General features: G+C 43.2%; 1 protein-coding gene across 5 annotated transcripts; it reads left to right on the plus strand.

The window, feature by feature from the left end:
• The first annotated feature begins 95 nt into the window (after positions 1-95).
• Positions 96-20,264, plus strand: BRD8 (bromodomain containing 8). Of its 5 annotated transcripts, none has more exons than XM_066614397.1 (22): positions 96-123; positions 1,040-1,136; positions 2,000-2,069; positions 2,661-2,710; positions 4,299-4,421; positions 4,527-4,607; positions 5,047-5,111; positions 5,621-5,757; positions 6,130-6,345; positions 6,826-6,970; positions 9,476-9,685; positions 10,144-10,445; positions 12,578-13,042; positions 13,881-13,974; positions 14,103-14,149; positions 14,645-14,850; positions 15,166-15,258; positions 15,884-15,952; positions 16,262-16,439; positions 16,813-16,917; positions 17,620-17,664; positions 19,888-20,264. In XM_066614397.1, the coding sequence occupies exons 1-22, from the start codon at positions 105-107 to the stop codon at positions 19,945-19,947; spliced, it is 2,877 nt and encodes a 958-aa protein (XP_066470494.1). In that variant the 5' UTR covers positions 96-104; the 3' UTR covers positions 19,948-20,264. The 5 variants fall into 5 exon arrangements, with proteins under 5 accessions (XP_066470494.1, XP_066470495.1, XP_066470496.1 ...); XM_066614401.1 differs by having other exon boundaries at positions 109-127; XM_066614398.1 differs by lacking the exon at positions 9,476-9,685.
• The last annotated feature ends 1,195 nt before the right edge of the window (positions 20,265-21,459 follow it).

The following is a 21,459-nucleotide window of genomic DNA, read 5'->3' on the forward strand; positions in this document are numbered from 1 at the left end:
AATAAGAACGCGCCATCGAAAAGGGAGCCCCGCCCACCACTCTGTGGAGTAGCGGCTGCCTATTTCCCGGCAGGCACCGCGCTCGGTGGGGCTCGTTTTGGAAGATGGCGGCGGGGACGGGTAGTGAGTGAGGGGCTCTCCTCTGGGGGGGAGGGCTGTGGGCGGGGCTCTCCTCTCTCTTCACACTGAGTACCTGCAGTCTTAGGGACCGGTTCGGGGTCAGTAAGGCGCCTGTAAGGCCTTTCTAAGTGACGTGCAGGAGGAAAGCCTCCCGGGGGGGGCATTCGCCTGTCACACCATTGAGACTCACTTTCTCATCGCATGTGGAACTCCCTGCCACAGGTTATTGCGATGGCACCTCGCCTAGAAGGAGACTGGGGCGCAAGTGCAGTCTAGAGGAGAGTCCATCGCAAGTCATGGTGACTGTACAGCCCCCAGGTTGAGAGGCAGCCTATCTCTGTATGGGAGCTGCATCAGGATGCAGGTCTCTTGTTGTACTGAGTGCCCCCATTGTGGGCCACTGGGGGTACAGGAAGCCGGACTAGATGAACCCTTGACCTGGTCCAGCAGGGCCCTGCTTGCCAGAAAAAGTGCCAATCTCAAGAGTGAGGTTCTCCAGTGATGTGTGAGGTGGTCTACCTATGTAAAAGGGGCCTTATTTGGTCTTCTTCCTATTTAGGATTTCTGTATAAAGGCTCTCTTATTTATTATATTTAGATATCTCCTGCCTTTCCACCCCACTTAGGGGTCCTCAACGCGGCTTACAAAATATTTCAATATAATAGATAAAACAATACTAAAACGTTAACCTTTTGTTAGTTTCACGACATGTGTCGTGCAGGTACTGTAGTTGATTCCCAAACCAGGCTATCTAGTTGAGTATGGAGGCTGCAGAGGTTTGGGAAAGTCTATCAACAAGTTTGGGTGCTGCATGTATCAAAGTGAATTTCACTTGGTGGATTCCACTGGTAGGAAAGATGTTCTTAAGGGTGTGTGGGCAGATTGCAACACTGCTGTCTTTTTTTCCCATCCCTCTCAGAGCACAAGTTGCTGAGTGCGGGACCCACAGAGCCATGGTCCATTCGGGAGAAACTATGCTTGGCTTCTTCTGTCATGAGGAGCGGCGACCAGAACTGGTAAGACACATGTTAGTAGTAGTTATGAGAACCCCCCCCCCAAGTGACTAATTTTGTCAATGAAATAATAAAAAAATAAAGAATCCTGAAAGTAGAAGCTTAATGAATAAACAAAAGTAGCCGAAGACAGAAATTGAAAGTGAGAATTGTAAGATATACATAAATACATCTTTGAAAGGTTCACCTGAATGAAGATGCCTTTAGTTGGCTTCTAATGGTATGTATCAATACTCAGATGGCTGTCAGCACCATATTGCAATAGTGACAGCTAGATCCACTTGTCCTCCAAAGGAAGACTGGGGTTTAGACATCTGAAATCGTACTGCTATAGAAGTTTTGATATAGCATTCTGCAGGTAGGGCTTTCTTGTTCTTCAAAACTCACATTAGCAGTGGTATATTTTGGAAAAAAAGAGCTGTTCTGAGAGCATGTGTGATTCTCTCAGAGCTGTGCTCAAAGTCATTTTCCAGCAAACTTCTTTTTCACAGCTATTTGAGAACCACCTTTTGTATGGTACACCTTGTTCATTTTGTTTCTCTCTTTATGGAGTGAGATAATCTGGAAGATTTGCTGGTGGAGTGGAGAACTGAAATTATAGAAGTTCTGGTAATGGTCATTCTGGTAGTGGTGTTAAGCATTTTTATTTGCTTTGGGTAACTAGGGATAGGGAAATGGAATTTGTGGGGAGGGATTTGTGACTAATACATAATTTTTACCCACCCTGCACTTTTGGGGTGAAGTGAGGTGACTATAAATCAAACAAGATTTATATTTAAATATTAATCATTTAAAGAAGTAGTGTATTGTAGATATGTTGCTTGCAAATGGAAGGAAGACTTCATCCTTCCATCTTTAATTTCTAGGGTGTCTGTCAGCAGAGCTATCAAACCCTTTGCAGAGCCAGGCCGCCCACCTGATTGGTTTTCTCAAAAGGTAAGATGTTTAACTATCACTTTAACCCATCGTAGTACTTTATTTCACTTCTGGGGAAATCAGCCTGAAAGAGGTTACGCATACTCTTCTCTTGTTAAAAGAGGCATATTGTACTATTTGTGTGAGCAATCAAGTCAAAGAGCATAAAAGCCAGAGAGGGTCTTGCAGTGCTCATTTCCCTCTGTGGTGGGTGGTGAGTGCTGGGACCAGTTCACAGCTATTTCTGTGATGATAGAAGTTGGAAATTTCTAGTGGTTAATATGGTGAGCTTGTTTCCACACAGAGAGAGGGGGGCTGCCACTGAATCATCAGCTGGGGGGGATGGGCTTAGGTTTGCTTGCTGCTACTTCTCCCTCCCTGTCCTTAGCTGTAGTTAGCACAGAATGGGAGGGTATTTTTGTTTTGTTTAAGTGTTTTCCCCCTGAAGAAGGAGGGACATATACTTTTTGCCCTCAGCTCTGCGAATAGCTTTAATCTGTGAATATTTGTTTGTTTAGGGTAGTTTTCGATGAACTGCCCAAATACCTAGTGTTTCTACCCAAACTTTATCTACAAGGATTATTTTCTGATAATTGTTTGTGCTTTTTCTAGCACTGTGCATCACAGTATTCAGAGCTCCTAGAGACAACAGAGACCCCAAAGTGAGTTCAAAAAATGAATCATGTGATATTTGTTTGTTTTTTGTTAGAACAGGGCAGGGAGGGGTTTGATGCAGAATGGAGCATCCTGTGCAATGGAGAGCTGCTTAGTGTTGTAGTCCATTTCAGAATGGAAGGGGAATGGCAGTTTGGACAGAGCTTACCAAGGCACATGAAACTGAACTTCCAGACTGCCATTCTGGTTGTGAATGTGGTTCATGGCAACTCTAGCTACTTGGAGACCCTGTTCAAAAGTAAATACTAATGTTACAAAGACCCTACAATTACACTCACAGTGGCTAGTGCCAGTAGAATCTATACTGTAATACAGAGTACTGGAAAGCTTTTTCTGATGTTAGTACTTTTTCTGTTTGGGATTCCTTTATGTGCCTTGACAGTATGATAGTTCTGATACCTGCATAACACTAGCATTTGCAAGACCTAAAAAAATGACTATCTGGAGGTATACTGAGGTATGGGACCAGGTGTGATTTAGTCAATGGATCTGAAAGAAATTACCTAATAATTGCCATCTAGTAGATAACTGTTTGTTGACAATAATTTAGTAATTTGCCCCAATAATATCATGCACTGTGGTTTTGAAATAGATGCAGGTGTTACTTGGATTTTTGCAAACTCTGATGTACTGGGAGCAGAGGTGGTGTGACACAGAACACTGCATGATGCCATCTTGGGTACACTTCCTCTGAACTACAAAACCTTCACCATGCTTCTTGTGCACTACCATGAGGACCTTTCCTTATTTCATAGCAGTGCATGAGGAGCGTGGTAAGTAGGGGGGTGGTCTATATCTTGCTTGAGTGAACTGGAAGCAGGTCAGTTTTGCTTGTATTGGTAGCATCAGACTTGGGGTGATGGTCACTCTGAATCCGCCACCCCTTGAGACCTTGCAATCTGCTACTGATGCAGCCTGCATCAGGTGGCTGCATGGAGGGGCTGACAATGATTGGAAGGTCAATTTGGGAACAACTGCCAGATAAGAACAAGATAAAGCCTAAAACTGAAAAAAATTATTCCAGCATAAAAGCCCAGTGTGTTGGATTTTGCTTTGCCTGATGACTAAGGGCCCAATCCTATCCAATTTTCCAGTGACAGTGCTGCTGTGCCTATGGGGTATGCATTGCTTCCTGTGTTGGGGAGGCAGTCACAGAGGCCTCCTCAAGGTATAGGAACATTTGTTCCCTTACCTAGGGTCTGCATTGCGGCTGCACAGGTGCTGGAAAGCTGGGCCCTGAATCCAATTCAGGATTGGGCCCTGAATCATTTGATATTGTGTGTTTGTGCATTTCATTCCCCCTAAATCTGTTCCATAGCTGAGCAAGTAAGCCACTTAGAGTCATTTCCAGTATAAGTTTTTAAAGTGACTGACTGAGAGCTGTAGTTGAATGTTGTAGTACAACCGGATCCTTTATATGTTAGTATTTTTGTTCAGTTGCAGAAAGGAGAAGGTGGGAAACAAATGATGGGGAATAAAGAGGAATAGTGCAGGGATTTTTAAGGATAATAGGTGCTCAGTCTGGGAGTAGTTCTCTATTGGTTCCTAGTTTGTTTTCCCTTCTCTTTTGTGTAGAAGAAAGCGTGGGGAGAAGGGAGAAGTGGTAGAAACTGTGGAAGATCTTATTGTGAGAAAACTGACAGCTGAACGGGTTGAGGAGGTGAAGAAGCTGATTAAGGAGACACAAGAGAAGTACAGGTACCTACTGGACTTGCTAGAGTGCTGTGCTCCTGGAAGGCCCTGTAAGATTCAGGGCAGATTAATAAGAATGAAGTTGCTGAAATATTTCTGTGTTATCTGCAGGCAACTGAAGAGGGATGCAGAACTGATCCAGGCTGGACACATGGACCACAAGCTGGAAGAACTGTACAATGACATTGTGCTGTGGGTTATCTTATTATTTCCGTGTTATAGTTCTCTCTGGAGTTGCATACCTGAGTCCGTAGCTTTTTATTAGAGTTGTTGAACTTCCAAGCTTGAATCTGGAAACATAGGCTACTTGGCTTTAATGCTGTTATTATCCCATGTGGCACAATTGGGGGAGCTGTTCAGTATTTGCAAGCTTTTGTCAACCCTCTCATCTGATATATTTTGTGCTCCTTGAACTAGAGCTTTGAAGGAGGCTGCTGCAAAATGGTTCTAATATCTAACATACTGACTTGTTAAGTCTTGCCTGCAAAGTCTTTCTTGGGTATTCGCTATGAGGAGTATCTCATTGTATTAAAAATGCCAAGGGCTATATATCTGATACATGAAAGAGAAGGTTCAGTTGTGTTTTGTACACAGTACCCGGTGTAACAATGAATTTGTTGAATTTTTTCAGGAAGAAAAGAATGGAAGAAGAGGAGGCAGAGGTAAAGAGGAAGGCTACAGATGCTGCATATCAAGGTAGGTTAGGCTTAAGTGTTCGCTCATTTTCTGCAGAACCAAGATCATGAGGATAAATACGGTTGGGACAAATTTCACAGTGAAAACCAGTTGAAGAACAGAAAGAGGTCTATAGAAATATTTGGTCAGCCTGATTTTCTTTAGTCTCTCCAGTTTTGAGTAGAAGTTGTTTTTTCAGAGCCCCTTACTCTTTCTAAAGATATTGCACAAGGATGGGGCAAGAAGGCAGAATGTCAGAGAAGTTCTTCTTGTGAAAAGCCACCAGAATGAAAATAAGACAGTTGCCTCCTAGAGAAGTATTAGTGAGCAGTGAGCTACTGAGAAAAAATTTTGGTGCTGGTTACATAGCTTGAAACTTTGTTTTGGGAGAAACTGCAAAGATTCAGTATAAGAATTGTAGTAGCTAAATGTTTCGGATCATGCTGAAGGGCTATCTTATCGTTTGGTAGGCTTTCTGTTTTTCACGGTAACTTTCTGGACTAGAGCATTATTTTTCTTTTCTCCTCCAGCTCGTCAGGCAATTAAGAACCCATCCCGAAGGTTGCCAGGAATGATGGCCCGCTCTCCAGCAGGCTCAGCCTCTCCAGGAGCAGACTATACTCTAGGAGACTTGTCTCAGCCCACTGTGGAAGAGGCTAGCCCAGGGGTAAGGGCTTTGTGGGCATGAGAAACCATTATACTAAGAAGGCTCTCTGCAGCTCTCTGAGGTTGGACAGGCGTCCAACCTTTCTTGACACTTCCCCCTCCCCCACAAGTACTGTAGGTGGCTTGTGTGCAGCCTTATCCAGAGAACGAAGTCTGCTTTGTACTGTGTGACAAGGAGATGGAATGACATTTTGGTGGTGATGGTTAGTGCAGGAATGAATAGATGGAGATACACAAAGGGTTGAGCAGAGCAAGAGTGATGGAGGAGGTCCTTGGAGTATGCTGGGTTATTGGCCCTGACGGGAGGAGTCAGTGGGACTTGTCAAGTTGATGAGGATGTGGCTTTGAACAGTGTGGTTTTTCTCTTTCTCAGGTAACTCCAGGGACATTGCCCAGCACTCCAGTTGCCTCCTTCATTGGGATCCCTGACACCCCTATGGGCTCCACCTCCCTGGATGCCCCCATGACCCCAGTCACAGATGATTCAGCCCAGAAAAAGATGCTAGGACAGAAAGCAACTCCGCCTCCTTCTCCTCTGCTTTCAGAGCTGCTGAAGAAGGGCAGCCTCCTGCCCACAAGCCCAAGGCTGGTATGGAGTTCCCTGCTTACATATGCAAGAGTCCTGGTGAATCTCTGTGACTGACTTTCACCACAAAGGGCAACAAGCACAAACATAGAACGCTTAGTGAGGTCACTAACCCTTAGGACACTAGGGAAATGTTTAGAAGAGTCACTTCCACTCTCCAAGAACATTCCTAATTTTGTGCCCTTGTTTCTTTGTGAGCTGGGCTTTCTGGACTAGCTTTTCACGAAGTTAGCGAAGTTCTAGCTCATGTCTGTGAGGCAGAGTGTTCTTTTGATAGAGACAGGACCAAGGGAGGTTTGTGTTTCGCTTTGATTTTCTTTGCATCTATGCATTGTCAGCACTGAAATGCTGCCATGTGGCAGCCAGAGGAAAGGAGCAGGCCAACAGAGTGGCAACACTTAGTCTGAAATGGTGTTATTGAGCTGCAGCATATTGCGACTGGGTATAGAGACCAGACCTTAGTGTCCCAATGTCCTTTGACAGGTTGGAGAGAGCGACATGGCCGTTATATCTGGTCACACAGGCAGCTCCAGTATCCTCTTAGAGGTGGGAGGTGTTCTTCCTGTGCTGCATGGTGGGGAAATGCAGCCAGCTGCTACCACTGTTCCTGCATCCCCCGCTGCTTCAGGTAGGTCTACTCCTATACGACGTTTTCATTCTTGCTTTTCCCATGATCTGCTGTTTGATTTTTGCAGAAGTCATATTTCAAATTGTGAAAATGCATATCTGTGAAAACAAAAGCCTTGAGCTACCAGTTGATTTGTGTGCAAGGCAAACGCTTTACTTATCACTTTTCAAAACTCTGTTATGTGAACTTCCCTGGTCTCTTTTCCCCCTTTACCACACCTTATTTGGCTGCTCTTTTTATTCTTTCTTTGACTAAATGTTCATTTTCATTCCCTCCATTATACTGTCACATCTGTCCTTATTAAACCTCACTTTCTTATGTCTTGTTCATCCTTCTGCTGTTATGGCACTCTATCTCTGGAATTCATCTGCTACTAATTCACTTGGCTGCTACTTTGCTTGTATTCAAACAACTTCTTAAGCTGTAACTTGTTCAGGCTTTCCCAGTGTCACTTTCTCTCATTGCTGGTTTATTTTTTACTGAGCTGTTAAATTTCTTATCCCTTTCATTTCCCCCTTCATATGTCTTTTCATTCCCCCCCCTTATATGTCTTTTGAATTGGGAGTCTGAGGCACAGTCCTTTTTGTGTTGCTTTTTTCCCCCAATTGTAAAGTGCCTAGTTATAAGTTCTGTATAAACAAAACTAATAATCTTGTGATTGCATCACACATAGAAATTTGTGTTGGATGCAGGATTAAGTATCCTGAGAATCTCACTTTTAAGAAAGTTGTTTCTAACCCCTTAAAGCTGAAAAATGAAAATAAAGTTGAAAGTGGGTGAGTAATGCCTGATGAACAAAGGTGTAGAGAAGTTTAGTGGAAGAGGAGGAGGTTAGGAATGCTAGTGATGAAGGGAACTTTGGTTATCTATGTTACGTCTTTTTCCCCACAGTTAGCAGATTAAATGAGGGAAATCATATTTTATATAAATTTGCAAAATTCACTTTAGTGTAAAAGTTACCATTTTTAGCATAGCAAGGGTTCCCAAACTTACCTGGGTCACGACACCCCTGCAGCCTCTTCCTCCCAGCTCAGCTGGGTGCCACCATCTTAGATCTTATGAAATGTTGTGAGATCCAAGATGAGGGCACCCAAGAGAAACAGGTTGGAGGGGCCACCTGTGAGTGTGCCATGATTCCCTAAAGTGTTGTGACACACATTTTGGTAACCCATGGCATGGTGCAAATTGCTCGAGTTCTGGTTTGGACTTTTGTGTGCCATGCAGCATAGAATCTCCGCTGACAATTGAATTGGATTTCCCAAGTAACTTGGTCCTTTGTACAGACAGGCAATCATTTTGACAACCATAAGGGCTCTGAAGAAAAAAAGCATGAAGTCCATGTCTGCTAAATGCTCATGATTGAGAAGAGCTTCCATTAGTGAGGGCATAGGGTTTTAGTACCTTATGCAGCTTTTGCTATCCCCATGCTATCCCTCTAGTCAAGTGGTTCCCAAACGTTTAGCACTGGTACATCCACATTTGAAAACACTCTGTTGGGAACCACCTAGCTTTATGAGCCTTTTAAAAAAGTGTTTCAATCTCTCCTGCTCAATCTCTGTTTTTATCCTTTCTTACTATAGTGGGGGGCTGGGGAGGATGATGATCACCTTCTGAAGCATTTGTTGACCTTCACATTCATCAGATTGGGACAATTCTGTTGGCCTTGCTTCCCCTTCTCATCTTGCCTTTGATACAAACCATGGCACATTTGCTTACACAGGATTAAATGTGCACATGAGACTCGGTTTTGCTTTCCATATGGCTCAATACATTTTCCTTACCAGCTTTGGGGGGGGGATTTCTTTCTTGACAGTTTGTTGGGGCCTGTGTTCATCGGATTGGGACCCTAGGGACTGCTGCAGCCCTAAAGGCTGCTACCCAATTTAAGGGGTGTGGTTATAATGGTGATTGGGCAGCAGTGCTCCCCTCAAGTAGCTTGTTTAACCCTTGATGCACATAACCTAATCTGCCTTGTCAGTTTCGTGACCAACCAAAAACGGGGTCATGACCCACTTGTGGGCCCGGAACCACTGCCCTAGACACATGATGTTCAACCTGCAGCCACCCTTTTCTTCCTCTGTACCATTTAATCCATACCAAAATATTGTGAATTCTGCAAACCTGCAAATGTGGAAATTTGATTTTTAGTTTTGTAAATGAAGGAAAAGTATCACAAATATCTACTTGTGTGCAAAATGTGGATTTTGTAGCCAAGATTTGGGTCGTCTTTTAGAATTTGGATTTTTATTAGTGTTATAAAATACTGCCAGTCCTCATTTAAATCCCTTGCTTATATGTGCTCTTGGGCTTTGCTAGGGGCTTGAGATGACTCTCTGGAGTCAGTAGCCAATTGGCAGTAGACAATGTTGTGAATGTGTCCTTGTATGCAATCCTGGTAGAATGAGCTGCTGTTGTGTAAGGACCACAGGGTTTGCTCCCTTTGTAGTCCTCTGTAAGCTGTTGCTTCTTGGCTAATGTACCTTTCTCCTCTTCCTACTTTGTTAGGTGCTCCTACTCTTTCCCGCCTTTTAGAAGCTGGGCCAGCGCAATTCACCACATCGCTTGCTTCCTTTTCTGCTGTTGCCAGTGAACCTCCAGTCAAACTCCTGCCTCCCCCTGTAGAGTCCGTGTCTCAGGCAACTATAGTCATGGTACCCACGCTACCAGCACCAGCTGCTGTGCCACCAACTGCAACTCCAGAAAGTGTAGCGACAGGTGCGTCTTTGCACTCTTGTGTCCCCCAGTACCTTTTGAAAGACTCTTGCCCTTAGATTTGGCAGAAGGGCAGTATAAATGCGGGCTTTGGGCATCTGAAATCTGAAGCAGGATGGTTTGATTTTTGGGATGCCCAAGAATATCATGCCGCTGTGGGACTAATGACAAGCCTGAGATTGTCAAAAAAGAGACACTCTGGGTTTCAGTAATAATTCTGGAGCAGATGAAGGAAGGATAAGGGTAAAGGCAGTGAGAGGGCTAGTGACTAGACTAGGTTGCAGAGAGGTAGCTCTTGTTCTGAATCTATTTGTTGTGGGGGGGGGGTGGAATAGAAGGGGGCACCAACCTGCATGCCTCTTTATCTGGGTCTGTAGAATGCTTTTTGATTTCTTGATCTGACCCACCCTGCTGGTTACTGCAGCTGCCTGGCTTTCACTTGACTTGTCACTCTTGTCCAGTGAGTCAGCCCAACACCTGTGTTTCCATGGAGGCAGTGCCTGATCCTCACACTGTGACAGTGTCAGTGGACAGCAGTGAAATTTCCATGATCATTGATTCCATCAAGAAAGATTGCCTGGCCTCTGGGGCATCTGGTGCTGTAGGTACTTCCAAAGACCACAGCATGGATGGGAAGGAAGACCTAGATCTGGCGGAGAAGATGGACATTGCAGTTTCCTACACAGGGGAAGAACCTGCCTATACTGGGGAAGAATTGGACTTTGAGACTGTTGGAGACATCATAGCCATCATTGAGGACAAGGTAAACTAACTAGATCCCCATATCATCAGTAACTGCTTGCTGCTACAGTTGGAGATACTTTAAATGTTAAGAGATTTCTTCTTAACTCTTTTACTGTTATCCAGATTGCTGAACCCTAAAATTAGCCCAAGTATGTCACAGGTTCTAAAACTGACTCAGGGACCACAAATTTTGGCTTACCTTTTGTGGTTTGCCACATTTCTCCCTCTTGCTTACCTTGGGCAACTTGATTGAGGACTGGAGGTGGTCAGCTCAATGCCAGTGTTGACCCAATGGGAGGCAGCTGTGAAGAAGAATTCTATGCTTGGAATCATTAAGAAAGAGATTGAGGATAAAATGGCCAATAGTATACAAATAGGTGGTAAGACCACATCTGGTGTAATTGTACCTAGTTCTAGTTGCCATATCTCAAAAAGGATATCGTGGAACTGGAAAAGGTGCAGAAGAGAGTGACCGAAATGTTCAGTGGGCTGGGGTACCTCCTTTGTGAGGAAAGGCTGCAATGTTTGGATCTGTTCAGTAGAAAGAAGGTGCCTGAGGAGGGAGGGAATACAATCGAGGTATAAAATTATGCATGGGGTGGATAGAGGGAAGTTCTGTTTCTTCTTGCCAGAACCAGACGTCATCCATTAAAACTGACTGGCAGGAGAGTTAGAACAAGACAAAAGGAAATATTTCTTAGTATGTAATTGTTCTCTGGAACTTTTTGCCACAGGACATTGTGATAGTACCTGGCACAGGTGCCTTTAAAGGGGGATTGGACAGATTTATGGAGGAAAGGGCCGTCACAGGTTACAAGTCATGATGACTGTATGCAATCTCCAGGTTTCATAGGTGGCCTATCTCTGAAGGCCAGATGCAAGGGAGCGGCAACAGGATACATGGATCCTTTTGTCTACGTGCTCCCAAAGGCATCTGCTGGGCTACTGTGAGATACAGTAAGCTGAACTAGATGAGCCCTTGGTCTGTTCCAGTTGGGCTTATGTTCTTATTCTCGTAAGAGGGGCTGCATCATAGAGAGTTTCCAAACTGCAGTGTGAGATCAAGGATAATCCCTTCTTCCATTCCCAACTCAAGAACTCATAATATTTGCCAGAAGGAGAGGAAAGGTTAAAAGTGCACTGCTTTCTTAGCTATGTACAGGAAATCTATATGTCAAAGATGTGTAGAAAGGAATGTTTTGCGGCTGATCTCCAAATATGGAACTCCCTCCCTTCTCCTTGAGAATTGCTGATATCTTCTGGAAGCATGGCAAGCTCTTATTGGGGCTGAATTAGATGCAGGAGTAGCATTGAACTGGAGATGATACAGTTCTGGGCTTGCAATTCTCTTGATTTGGCTTTTACCTGAGACTTAGCAGTGCGGTATGCTATAACCCCCTCCCTGCTTCAGTCTGTGATAGTCTGATATTTTGCTGAGATAATTTCTTTTCATGGTTTGACTTGTGGCTGCTGTTATAGACAAAGTATGCTAGTGTTGGATTGGCACTGTGTACAAGAATATTGGATTTGGATGTGTGAGGACACGATCTTAGATCAAGGAAACTTCTGAAATGGAAATATAAATGCAGTGAACCCTCAGTTTAACAGATTTGGTAATCGGTGGATGTTTTCTGCTTGTTAAACTAGTCATGTATATCTTGCACGTGTGCCTTTTCACTGACTTCAGTGCATTCAGATTTAACTGACATTAGCATTAACGAACAACCCTTCCCAACATTAGACTGCTAAATTGAGGGTACTGCATGCAACATCAAATAAATGCTGTCTTTGTTTTGTGCAAGGGATGGTCAGTGGCATCTCATGTGTTGAAAATAGCATGCCTTATCTTAAATGTCCTGGGGCTGTGTAACCAGAAGTGAGAGTAGTTTCCAAGAGAACATTTGTACCCATTGTAATTCTCTGTAGGTCCAAAATCTCTGTGGTTCTTGAGCACTTCTGTATCTATTTTAATAGCATGCCTATTTTAGGAAATCTTGAGAACAAAAAATGTTTGTCTTCTCTATCCTGCTGATCCACTTCTTGACCTATAGAACAGAGGGCATGTTGTCCCTTACTGATGTCAATGCTTGGGCCTTGCACTTCTCTCACTATCCTGGTCTATATTTGCTATGTTTTTCATTGTTGGTAAAGGTGGATGACCATCCTGAAGTCCTGGATGTTGCTGCAGTTGAGGCTGCCTTGTCTTTCTGTGAAGAGATTGAGGACTCTCAGTCACTGACTGGACCCTGGGAGCATCCACTCCAGCGAGAGCATCCCATCCAACAGGAGCATGAGAAGCAAAACCAGATCCCCCAAATGGCTGTAACTGTAAAGCAAGAGAGATCAGACTGTGAGGAATCCGATGCCAAGGGAATCAGAGATCTCATAGGCATTGGAGATCTGGGAACAGAAATAAAAACAGAGCCTGCGGAGCAGGAGCAGATTCATTTGAGTTCTGAGGAAGCTCCTCCACTACCAGCCAGAATAAATGAAGCCACTGAACTTAGGGGCCAGATCCCTGAGGATGAAGCGATATCAGTTGCTGGTCTGGAGAGCTCTGAGATGGAGATGGAATCAGCAAAAGTTGAAATGGATCATGAGATGGTAAAGACGGAGGTATGTGGGTGGGCAGCCTTTTTGGAACTATTTTGCAGGTGGGTAACTGGGAGGAAAGAAAGGTACCTGGTTGAAGTTGTTTTCAGACACTTTGCTGCTATTATATTTTTATTCTCCCTTTTCTCCAAGAAGCTCAGTGTGGCATAAATGGCTCTCCCATCCACCCTTATTTTATCTCCACCAGTGAAATAAATTAGGCTGAGGCTGGTCCAAGGTAACCCAGTGTACTTCATGACTGAATGGGGATTTGAAGTGGGTACTTCCCAGTCATAGTGCAATACTCTAGCTTAGTTCAAGTAACCTGCAAGTTCATCTGTTGACTATACTCACAATTGTGTTTACTCCGCGCTACAATTTCTGCCCCAGGCAGCTTCAAATTCTAACCAAGAAAATTATATCAAAATTACATACATTGAGAAAATTGGCATAACTTCTGGTTTAGCTCATTAGGAGAGAAGCAGGGCGTGCTAAAGTCCTGCTGCCCAGTACTCTAGAACTCTTATTCAGCCATCCCTCTGGCTTCTAAGGCCACTGCAGACATCACCCACACACTTTCAAGTATACATTTGCAATCCTAAGACTTGACTAAAAGCTGAGATGTTCAGCAGACTAAATTTTATACCCAATACCATGTTTTCCATTTTTCTCTGACCTGTACTATATGCACAGCTTTGGCTGTATGTTGGAGTGATTTGCCTGATGTTCATGTTGGAGCCTAATCACTCCATTGGCTGCACATGCAGCTGTGTCCTCATTGTGTCACTCCAGCCTTACTGCTTTACAGTCCTGTTCATATTTGATGGCTTTAGGGTGAGTTGTGTGTTCCTTTTCTTTCTAGCTTCCTGCTGATGATGAGACTTCCTCTCCACATGCTCCAAGTGCAAGTGAAGACTCCTCACAGGCAGACCTTCACCACAAATATGAGCTTTCAGGTAACTGTTTTGAGTTGGTGGGGAGGGGGAATAAGTTGTAGCAGACTGCTAGGGAGGGAGAGAAGAGTCTGCTGGCAAGGAGCTAGTAGGTCTGTGACCTTAAAATTAAGCTCTTTTTCCCTTTCTAGACTCAATGAAGGAAGAAGCCCAGGCCCTTTTTGGGAACCAGATTAAGGTATTTTACTCTGATCTGAAATTTGATACACATGGAGGGTGAAAGTATTGTTAGTAGTCCTCAGGGAGAGGAAGCCCAATTTGGACCATCCCAAGATATCCTTGACTGTCCAGAAAGGAGAGACTGGAAGGAAAAGCTTAGTCATCCTTCTGGAAATGGGTCCAGGCCTCTATTCTAGCTATAAGGGGGGTCAGCAGAAGAGAGCCTCTCTTGTGTTTCAGCTCCATTATTTACAGTTCAATCCTGTGCATGTCTACTCAGAAGTTAGTCCCATTGTGTTCAGTGTAGTTTACTCTCAGGAAAGTGCATTTAGGATTGCAGCCTTTGCTGCATAAACAACTTTGAACTTTTCTGTGATTCTAAAATGGCTCAGTTGTAACCTTAGCAAGGAAAGCAACTGCCTGCCTTGGAGTCTTACACAGGGGCTGTTATTGCCATCTGTATCTCAATCATACTGATTCCTAGGATTTTAATCCTGTATCTTGGGACACTCAGGGTGAAGAGGATGAAGATGATGGTGCCAGCGAGGCTGCTAGTCTAGAGGAGCCCAAAGAGGAAGATCAGGGTGAGGGGTATCTCTCAGAAATAGACAATGAGCCCCCTGTGAGTGAAAGTGACGATGGCTTCAGTATTCATAATGCACCTTTGCAGTCTCACACGCTGGCTGACTCCATCCCCAGCAGCCCTGCCTCCTCACAGTTGTGAGTATTGGTGAACCTACAGTTAATCAGTAGACTTTCCTGACCATACTGCTAACTGTTCACTAACAGTTCAGGACTGACTTTGTCTGTTTGCCCATTGGTAGTGTAAATTAATTGGGACATGGATCACTGTAAGGTCTTTTTATTACTTGTGTTGCCATTGAAAGACTTGTACTCTAGCTGCTAGACCAGCTATCCACCTTTTGCTAGTATGAGAAATGTGGGCAGATGGAGGATGTGATAGGAGTTATGGTTAGTCGCCTGACTATACCTGTGCTTTTGCCTCCTCTGACTTGTGCTTTATTTTCTCTCTAGCTCTGTTTGCAGTGAGGATCAGGAGGCCATTCAGGCCCAGAAGATCTGGAAAAAAGCTATAATGCTGGTCTGGAGAGCAGCTGCCAATCACAGGTAAATCAACAGTCCTGGGACTTGCCTCCAGTGTCCTAGGAGGAGGAGAGAGTATCTGGTAACCCCTAGTGTTTAAAAAAAATAGAGGGAAGTCATCTTTAGTACTGGAAATGTCCACCTGAGCCTTTAGCACAAAATCTGTGAAAATACTGAGAATGAAAGCTATCGCTTTAAAATTATTCTGAGAAGGTGTTGGCCTAGCTTTTCTACATACTTCCAAAACCAGTGGGTATCTGGAATGGACTTCCAGTGGTGAGGAAGTGGCACATCTTCATTCAGTGCAGCTTCTGGTTCATCTGAATTTCCATATCTTCTGCAGCCTAGTACTGTATCCATGTTTATCTCCCAACTCTCCTTTACCAGTTTGACAGAGCAGGAAAAAAAAATGGGTGCAGTGTTTTCTTTGTGTAAGTCAAGCCACAGAATGGGAGTGCTTGAGGTTTCAGACTTCCCGTTATTATTTCTTGAGCAATTGAGCAGATGAAATGTTGAGGAAATGTCCAGTGCTTTTTTTTTTTTTTTTTGATGGAAATTGTGTTAGGCCAAAGGTAGTACAGTCTACTCAGCACTTGGCAGCCTGCCATATCATTTTACGAAGATTCACTTCTGTTTTTTCCTTGTACAGGTATGCCAATGTCTTCTTGCAGCCTGTGACTGATGATATAGCACCGGGTTACCACAGTATTGTACAGAGGTTAGTGACCAGTTTTGCACGGGTAGTGAATCTATAGATCAGCACCAATTCTCAGTCAGCTTGCAGATTTCAGGGTAAAAGTAAGGCGCTGCTGCTGGAACAGTCTGTTCATCTGAGTGCCTACTCAGAGGGCTGAATAGTTAATTAGCCTAATTACTAATAGGGTAATTAGAATCTTGATATAAGAGGGATGAAAAACAGCTACTTTTCAAAGTTGTACTGTAATACTACTTTTCTTTGAAAATGTGTCTATTAATACAACATACAGCCTATTTTTGAAACTGAAAACACTTGGTGTTTCGTTGATAGACCAATGGACTTATCAACCATTAAAAAAAATATTGAGAATGGGCTGATCCGGACCACAGCAGAGTTCCAACGTGATATCATGCTGATGTTCCAGAATGCTGTCATGTACAACAGCTCTGACCATGATGTGTACCACATGGCTGTGGAAATGCAGCGAGATGTCTTGGAGCAGATCCAGGTAACAGCACAGTCTGAAATTGAAATTTTTGGCACAGTTGAAAAGCAGTATATAGTTATTCTTAATAATAATGGTTGGTGAGGCAGTGTTCATACCCTAATTTGGTATAAAGGGGCCAAGTGCATTAAGGAAGAGGCCTGCTCCTTGTGGCATTTTGAATGTCTCATTGGCTTGTCAGATCCCCATTGAAAGATAATAGTTAAATTGCTGAGTCTATCGCAGTACATGATTTGCCATTCCCAAGAGTCAAGTGAAAGGGATGCAGGCTTTGAAACAAACCAGTAAGCTGAAGTCACCTCCAACTCTGTGGTAGCAAGTCACTAACTTGCCTTAATGTTGAGAAGCCTAATAGCTATTATGTGGTTTCTTGCAGCAATTTCTAGCCACACAGCTGATCATGCAGACGTCTGAGTCTGGGATCAGTGCAAAAAGTCTGCGTGGACGAGATTCCACTCGGAAACAAGATGCTTCAGAGAAGGTGGGGGCTGATAAACCTTGGCTTTGTTTGGGGGAGATGGTTTTGAGGCATTTGATATATGCATCCACTTGGAGGGGTTTAGAGCTGATTCAGAATGCTTTGTTTAGAAATTTATTTAGGAATAAGTGTGTTCACTTTTTGGTTTGATCAGTAAGAAGGAGGGCTGTTTGTAGTCTCCACCCCCAGCAGTAACATGGAATGTTAGTTTGATCCGTGGAGCCAAGTGAAATGGGGTTGGTGATTCAGTACATGAAGAGCAGCTGCTGCTCTCAGTTTGACTGGTGGGCAAAGAGCCAGTTAAAACCAGGGAACTTCACCAAGAACCTGAAACTAGAGAATACCCCTTACTGGTACTGAACGCACCTTTTGAAGTATATACCACAAAATTTATATCACATTTCAAAACAAACAGCTGTAAGGTTGCTTTGGTATGTGATGCTGGAGAGTATCTTATGAACTTGCAATGTCTGTCCATGTGCTAGTGGGGACTGGCTGAAGGAAATTCATTGTTCTGGAGGTCTTTCTGCAACCAAGCTAAATGGCTCCTGATAAAGGATACCTTCTGCAGGAGTTCAGCATGTCTGTGTGAGAAGAGCCTTTTAGAGGGGAAGAGAATGAATTTCAGATGGTGACCTCTAGGGTAGTTTCTATGTGCATGCTCTTGTCAAATCTAATCATTACTTCTGTTTTGTCTTTTGACAGGACAGTGTCCCTATGGGCTCCCCTGCCTTTCTCCTTTCTCTTTTTGTAAGTACTTAATGATATCTTTCACAGAATAATAACTTGTTTGCATGATGAAGCCTTCCTAACATTGCAATAGAATTGTTGTTACATCAGGGTCTTTGAACCATAATAAATATCTTTACCTCTTTTTGTGCACCAGGAAACTGTTGCTGATTGTACTATTGGGATAGGGGCTTTTTACATGTTGTCCCCGTGATCTGTGTCCGCATGATAACATGTTGTCCACATGATGATGCTTTCTATCTTTGTCTCTGACTTCTGTATCAGAAGGCTGTATCTTGATTAAAGGGTAGTGAAATTGCACACAGAAAGCCACTTTACTTAGAAATGTCCTTGGCTTGCACTTCTTGCCTGACTTTCTCCAGACTCCCATATCTTGTGTGTGTGTTTAAATTTGTACCTCACCTTACTAGCCCGCAAGGTCTCAGCATTGCTTTCAGAAGGTCGTAACAGTACAGTAGAATCCCATTGAAATAACTAGCAACAGTCAATGAAAAAACAAAAACATAGCAGCCAACCTCCAACATGAGTGATGTCTGAAATGAGAAGATGTTGGACAACCTTGTAAAGGGTGGTTTCCAGGGGTAGGGAACTCCAAATATAGCATCCATTAAAGGCCCTAGTATTAGCAGTTTACACCACTCTCAGCTGGAAAATGCATTTTGTAACAGTTTGCCTCAAATAGTTTCTTATAAAAAGAAATGGGAAAGTTACAGAGTGGTTCACTTTAGAAGGCAGATGCTTAATGTAAACATACAGACTCCACAGTAAAGGGAAATACTCCTTATTTTGTTCTCCCAAGGTCTGTCTCTATCAAAAGATCTCAGCATTTATTTCATGTATTCAACAGCTGTCTCATAACTAGTGTACAGAAAGACAAAAAACATTTGATGCAGTGTAGTGAATTTCTCTGCCTGCTCAACCTCTTAGCCATTGAATGCAAATGTATATATCATCAGGGCATAGTCAACTAAAGTGAAGCATTCTCTGCTTGGGTCTGTCATTATTTCTTTCATAGCTTTTTAGCTTGAATTTTGTTCTTTCAATCATTCAGTGTCTCTATTAATCTAATAAGATGTATTGTGTGGCTTTGTTTGGGTTGCTTTGCTTGTGGTACTTTTCTACATAGGTGCAGGGGGAAAAAGTGTGTGCCTGTTGTCTGTCCTTGCTATTTGTGTATTTGAGTTGAGTATCCACTCCTAAACATGACTTTCCACACAGTAAAAAGGCATGGTTTTTGGATGCTTCAACTACATCTGTGCAGCCAAAATAGTGCCCAACTTGGCAGATGGATTGACTGGGTGGCAGGGACAGGTCATCTAGCTCACAACTAGAGTTCCCATTTATAAAATAGAACTAACCATTACCTAGTAATTTGCAGTAGCATTTGAAGGGTGTACAGAAAGAACCTATAGGAAGAAATATCTAAATGACAGTGGTTTTTTAAAGCTACACCTGGTTAAAGAGCGAGCAAGTTATATATGATCTGTAGTTTCTTAAAACAACTTTCTGCAACAACATGTGTTCAAGGGTTCCCCCTCTCTTACCTCTCTTCAAACTATGGGTTGGTTCAAGACAGCAAGGAAGAAAAGAAATAGAGTGGTTTGTTCGTTTTTCTTCCAGAAATAGGAAAGTAACCATATTCCTGCATTAAGAAGTTTATCTGCTGAGAAAGTTTGTCAGCAAGTTCTTCCTCTGCCTAAGGGAATGTGGGTAGGGAGTATTTTCTAATACTTGTCTGTTAAAGGCAGAAAAGCACATGAGGAAAGGCAGCCAGGCAGCCAGATGGAGAGAGCAGCAGATGGAAGTGAACTCTTTAATGACCTTACATTGATGGAGAACTACAGTGAGGAGATGCTAGGGAGCTCGTGCATGCTAGGTCATGCACCTGGAAGAACTTCTGTAAAGATCAGCAGTTGATCAGGTATGTTAGCCAGCATCTCTTCTGCCCACTGGAAGAAATACCTTGGAACTTTTCACGTGGGACAAAAGCAGCATTGTGTATCATTAGCAAGAGAGTCCCCAAATAGGTATGATGCATACCTGCCCATTGCCCTTTTTCTCTCCTGAACTGATACACAAACCCCACATTTAGTTTCCTAAGATAGGAAAGAGTGTGGCATTGCCAGTCTGTGTGCATCTCTCCTGGTAACACAGATGGCAGCCAACTGTTTTTTATTTTGCTTCTAGCCTTGTTAATTTTGCTTTACTTTGCATTTTGTTTAGGATGGAGGAACAAGAGGGCGCCGTTGTGCCATTGAAGCAGACATGAAGATGAAGAAATGATGCTGAAGACGGCTCAGTCTTTTCCAACTGGATCCAGGAAGCAAAATGCAAACCTTCCTGATTCTGAGGGGGAAATGACTGCAGTCAGGGAAGGCTGGCCTGTCTCTACTTGACAGTATTGTCCTGAAATGTGTTATCGGGGAAATCCTGGGAACAAGAAAACAGTCCCACTGCCTGTTGTAGGGCAGAAGTATTTGGGCCCTGTTAGTGTCCTCATATTAGCTAGCAACTGGTGGCTAGTGTGTACTGTAATGTGAAGTGTACAGATTTTTTTGTATTAGTGAAGTGTAAATGTGTATAATAAACTGTAGTAGAGAATCCTGTATATCATTGTGTGCTTGCTACATTGATTTATACATGGCCCTTTGATCATCTTATCCTGATTTCATGTTTGTGAATATATTTTGTGCATATATTTGACTGCACAGACATACAGCACCTTATGAAAGTAGTCCCCTTCTGGCTGAAATACTTCAGAGACATGTGCCTTCCATCAGCCAATTATGGTTGGGGATGTACACAATCTGACTAAAAATAACAATATTGAACCTCCATAATCTTTCCAATGTGGCTGGATTCAAACATGCAGAAGTAATACATGAAATGTTCCTTCCTGGACTGTATCACATTAGACAAGGGGTTTCTTACAGCAGACTAAATAGCATTCATGATGCCTGCTGAGGGCTGGAAGGGAAGTCACTGAGCTGGTTATGACCAGAAATAAGTACTTTTTTCTTACTTAGGAACTCATTAGCTGCAAATGACAAGATATGGGAGAGCCCAATTATGCAGACTGCTCTTTCAGCAATGACTGCTCAGAGAGCAGCTGATGGTGGTGCTGGGATAGCCTGGGGGCTGGATAAAGAGCTTCCATGGGCCTTATGTTTTACACCTCTCTTTAGTTGGTGCGTTTGTGTATCTTGAATGTTCTTCAGTTTTTGCTCATTTGAATTGACTCTGAGATTCAGAGCAGCATGGTTGCTACTCTCCTTCTATATGTTTGAGGATTGAGTGTATTTGTGATGCAGCCAATGTGTCTCATGGTTGTGGCTGTTGTCCCTCCTCAGAAGAAATTTGGGGTTTTAGAAGACAGATGACTTGGTCTTATACCATTAGTCCATTTGGCCCAGTATTGTTTGTCCTGATTGGCAGAAGTCTTTCTCAGATTTGCTATATGCTGTGACTTCCTCCCTGCAAAATTTTCACAGAAAGAAAACTTGAGCAGTCACACACTTATGCAAGGGAAAGTATCCCTACAGAGTTTTCTGACTGTTGCACTAGAAGAGTATAAAAGAATATTTAAAATCTACTACAATTACAAGTTACCAAAGCACTCTATGGCTAGAATTAGACACCACAAGGCAAAAATGGGGTCATGGTTCCATGTTTGCCTCACAATTGTGGGAGGGAGGGGTTGTACAAGAGAATCAGGGTAGAGGTTTCCCTACCCCATTAATTCTTTCTACAAATGCCCCCTTAATTTTCATCCATTTTTCACAAGCTAGAATCTGA

Source organism: Tiliqua scincoides, chromosome 2, assembly GCF_035046505.1.
Source record: "Tiliqua scincoides isolate rTilSci1 chromosome 2, rTilSci1.hap2, whole genome shotgun sequence".
NCBI lineage: Eukaryota > Metazoa > Chordata > Lepidosauria > Squamata > Scincidae > Tiliqua > Tiliqua scincoides.

Excerpts from the sequence above, each read along its gene's own strand:
- BRD8 (XM_066614397.1), top strand. Across the intron at positions 5,758-6,129 it reads TGGAAGAGGCTAGCCCAGGG|GTAACTCCAGGGACATTGCC; the intron begins GTAAGGGCTTTG and ends TCTCTTTCTCAG. Across the intron at positions 15,259-15,883 it reads AGAGCAGCTGCCAATCACAG|GTATGCCAATGTCTTCTTGC; the intron begins GTAAATCAACAG and ends TTCCTTGTACAG.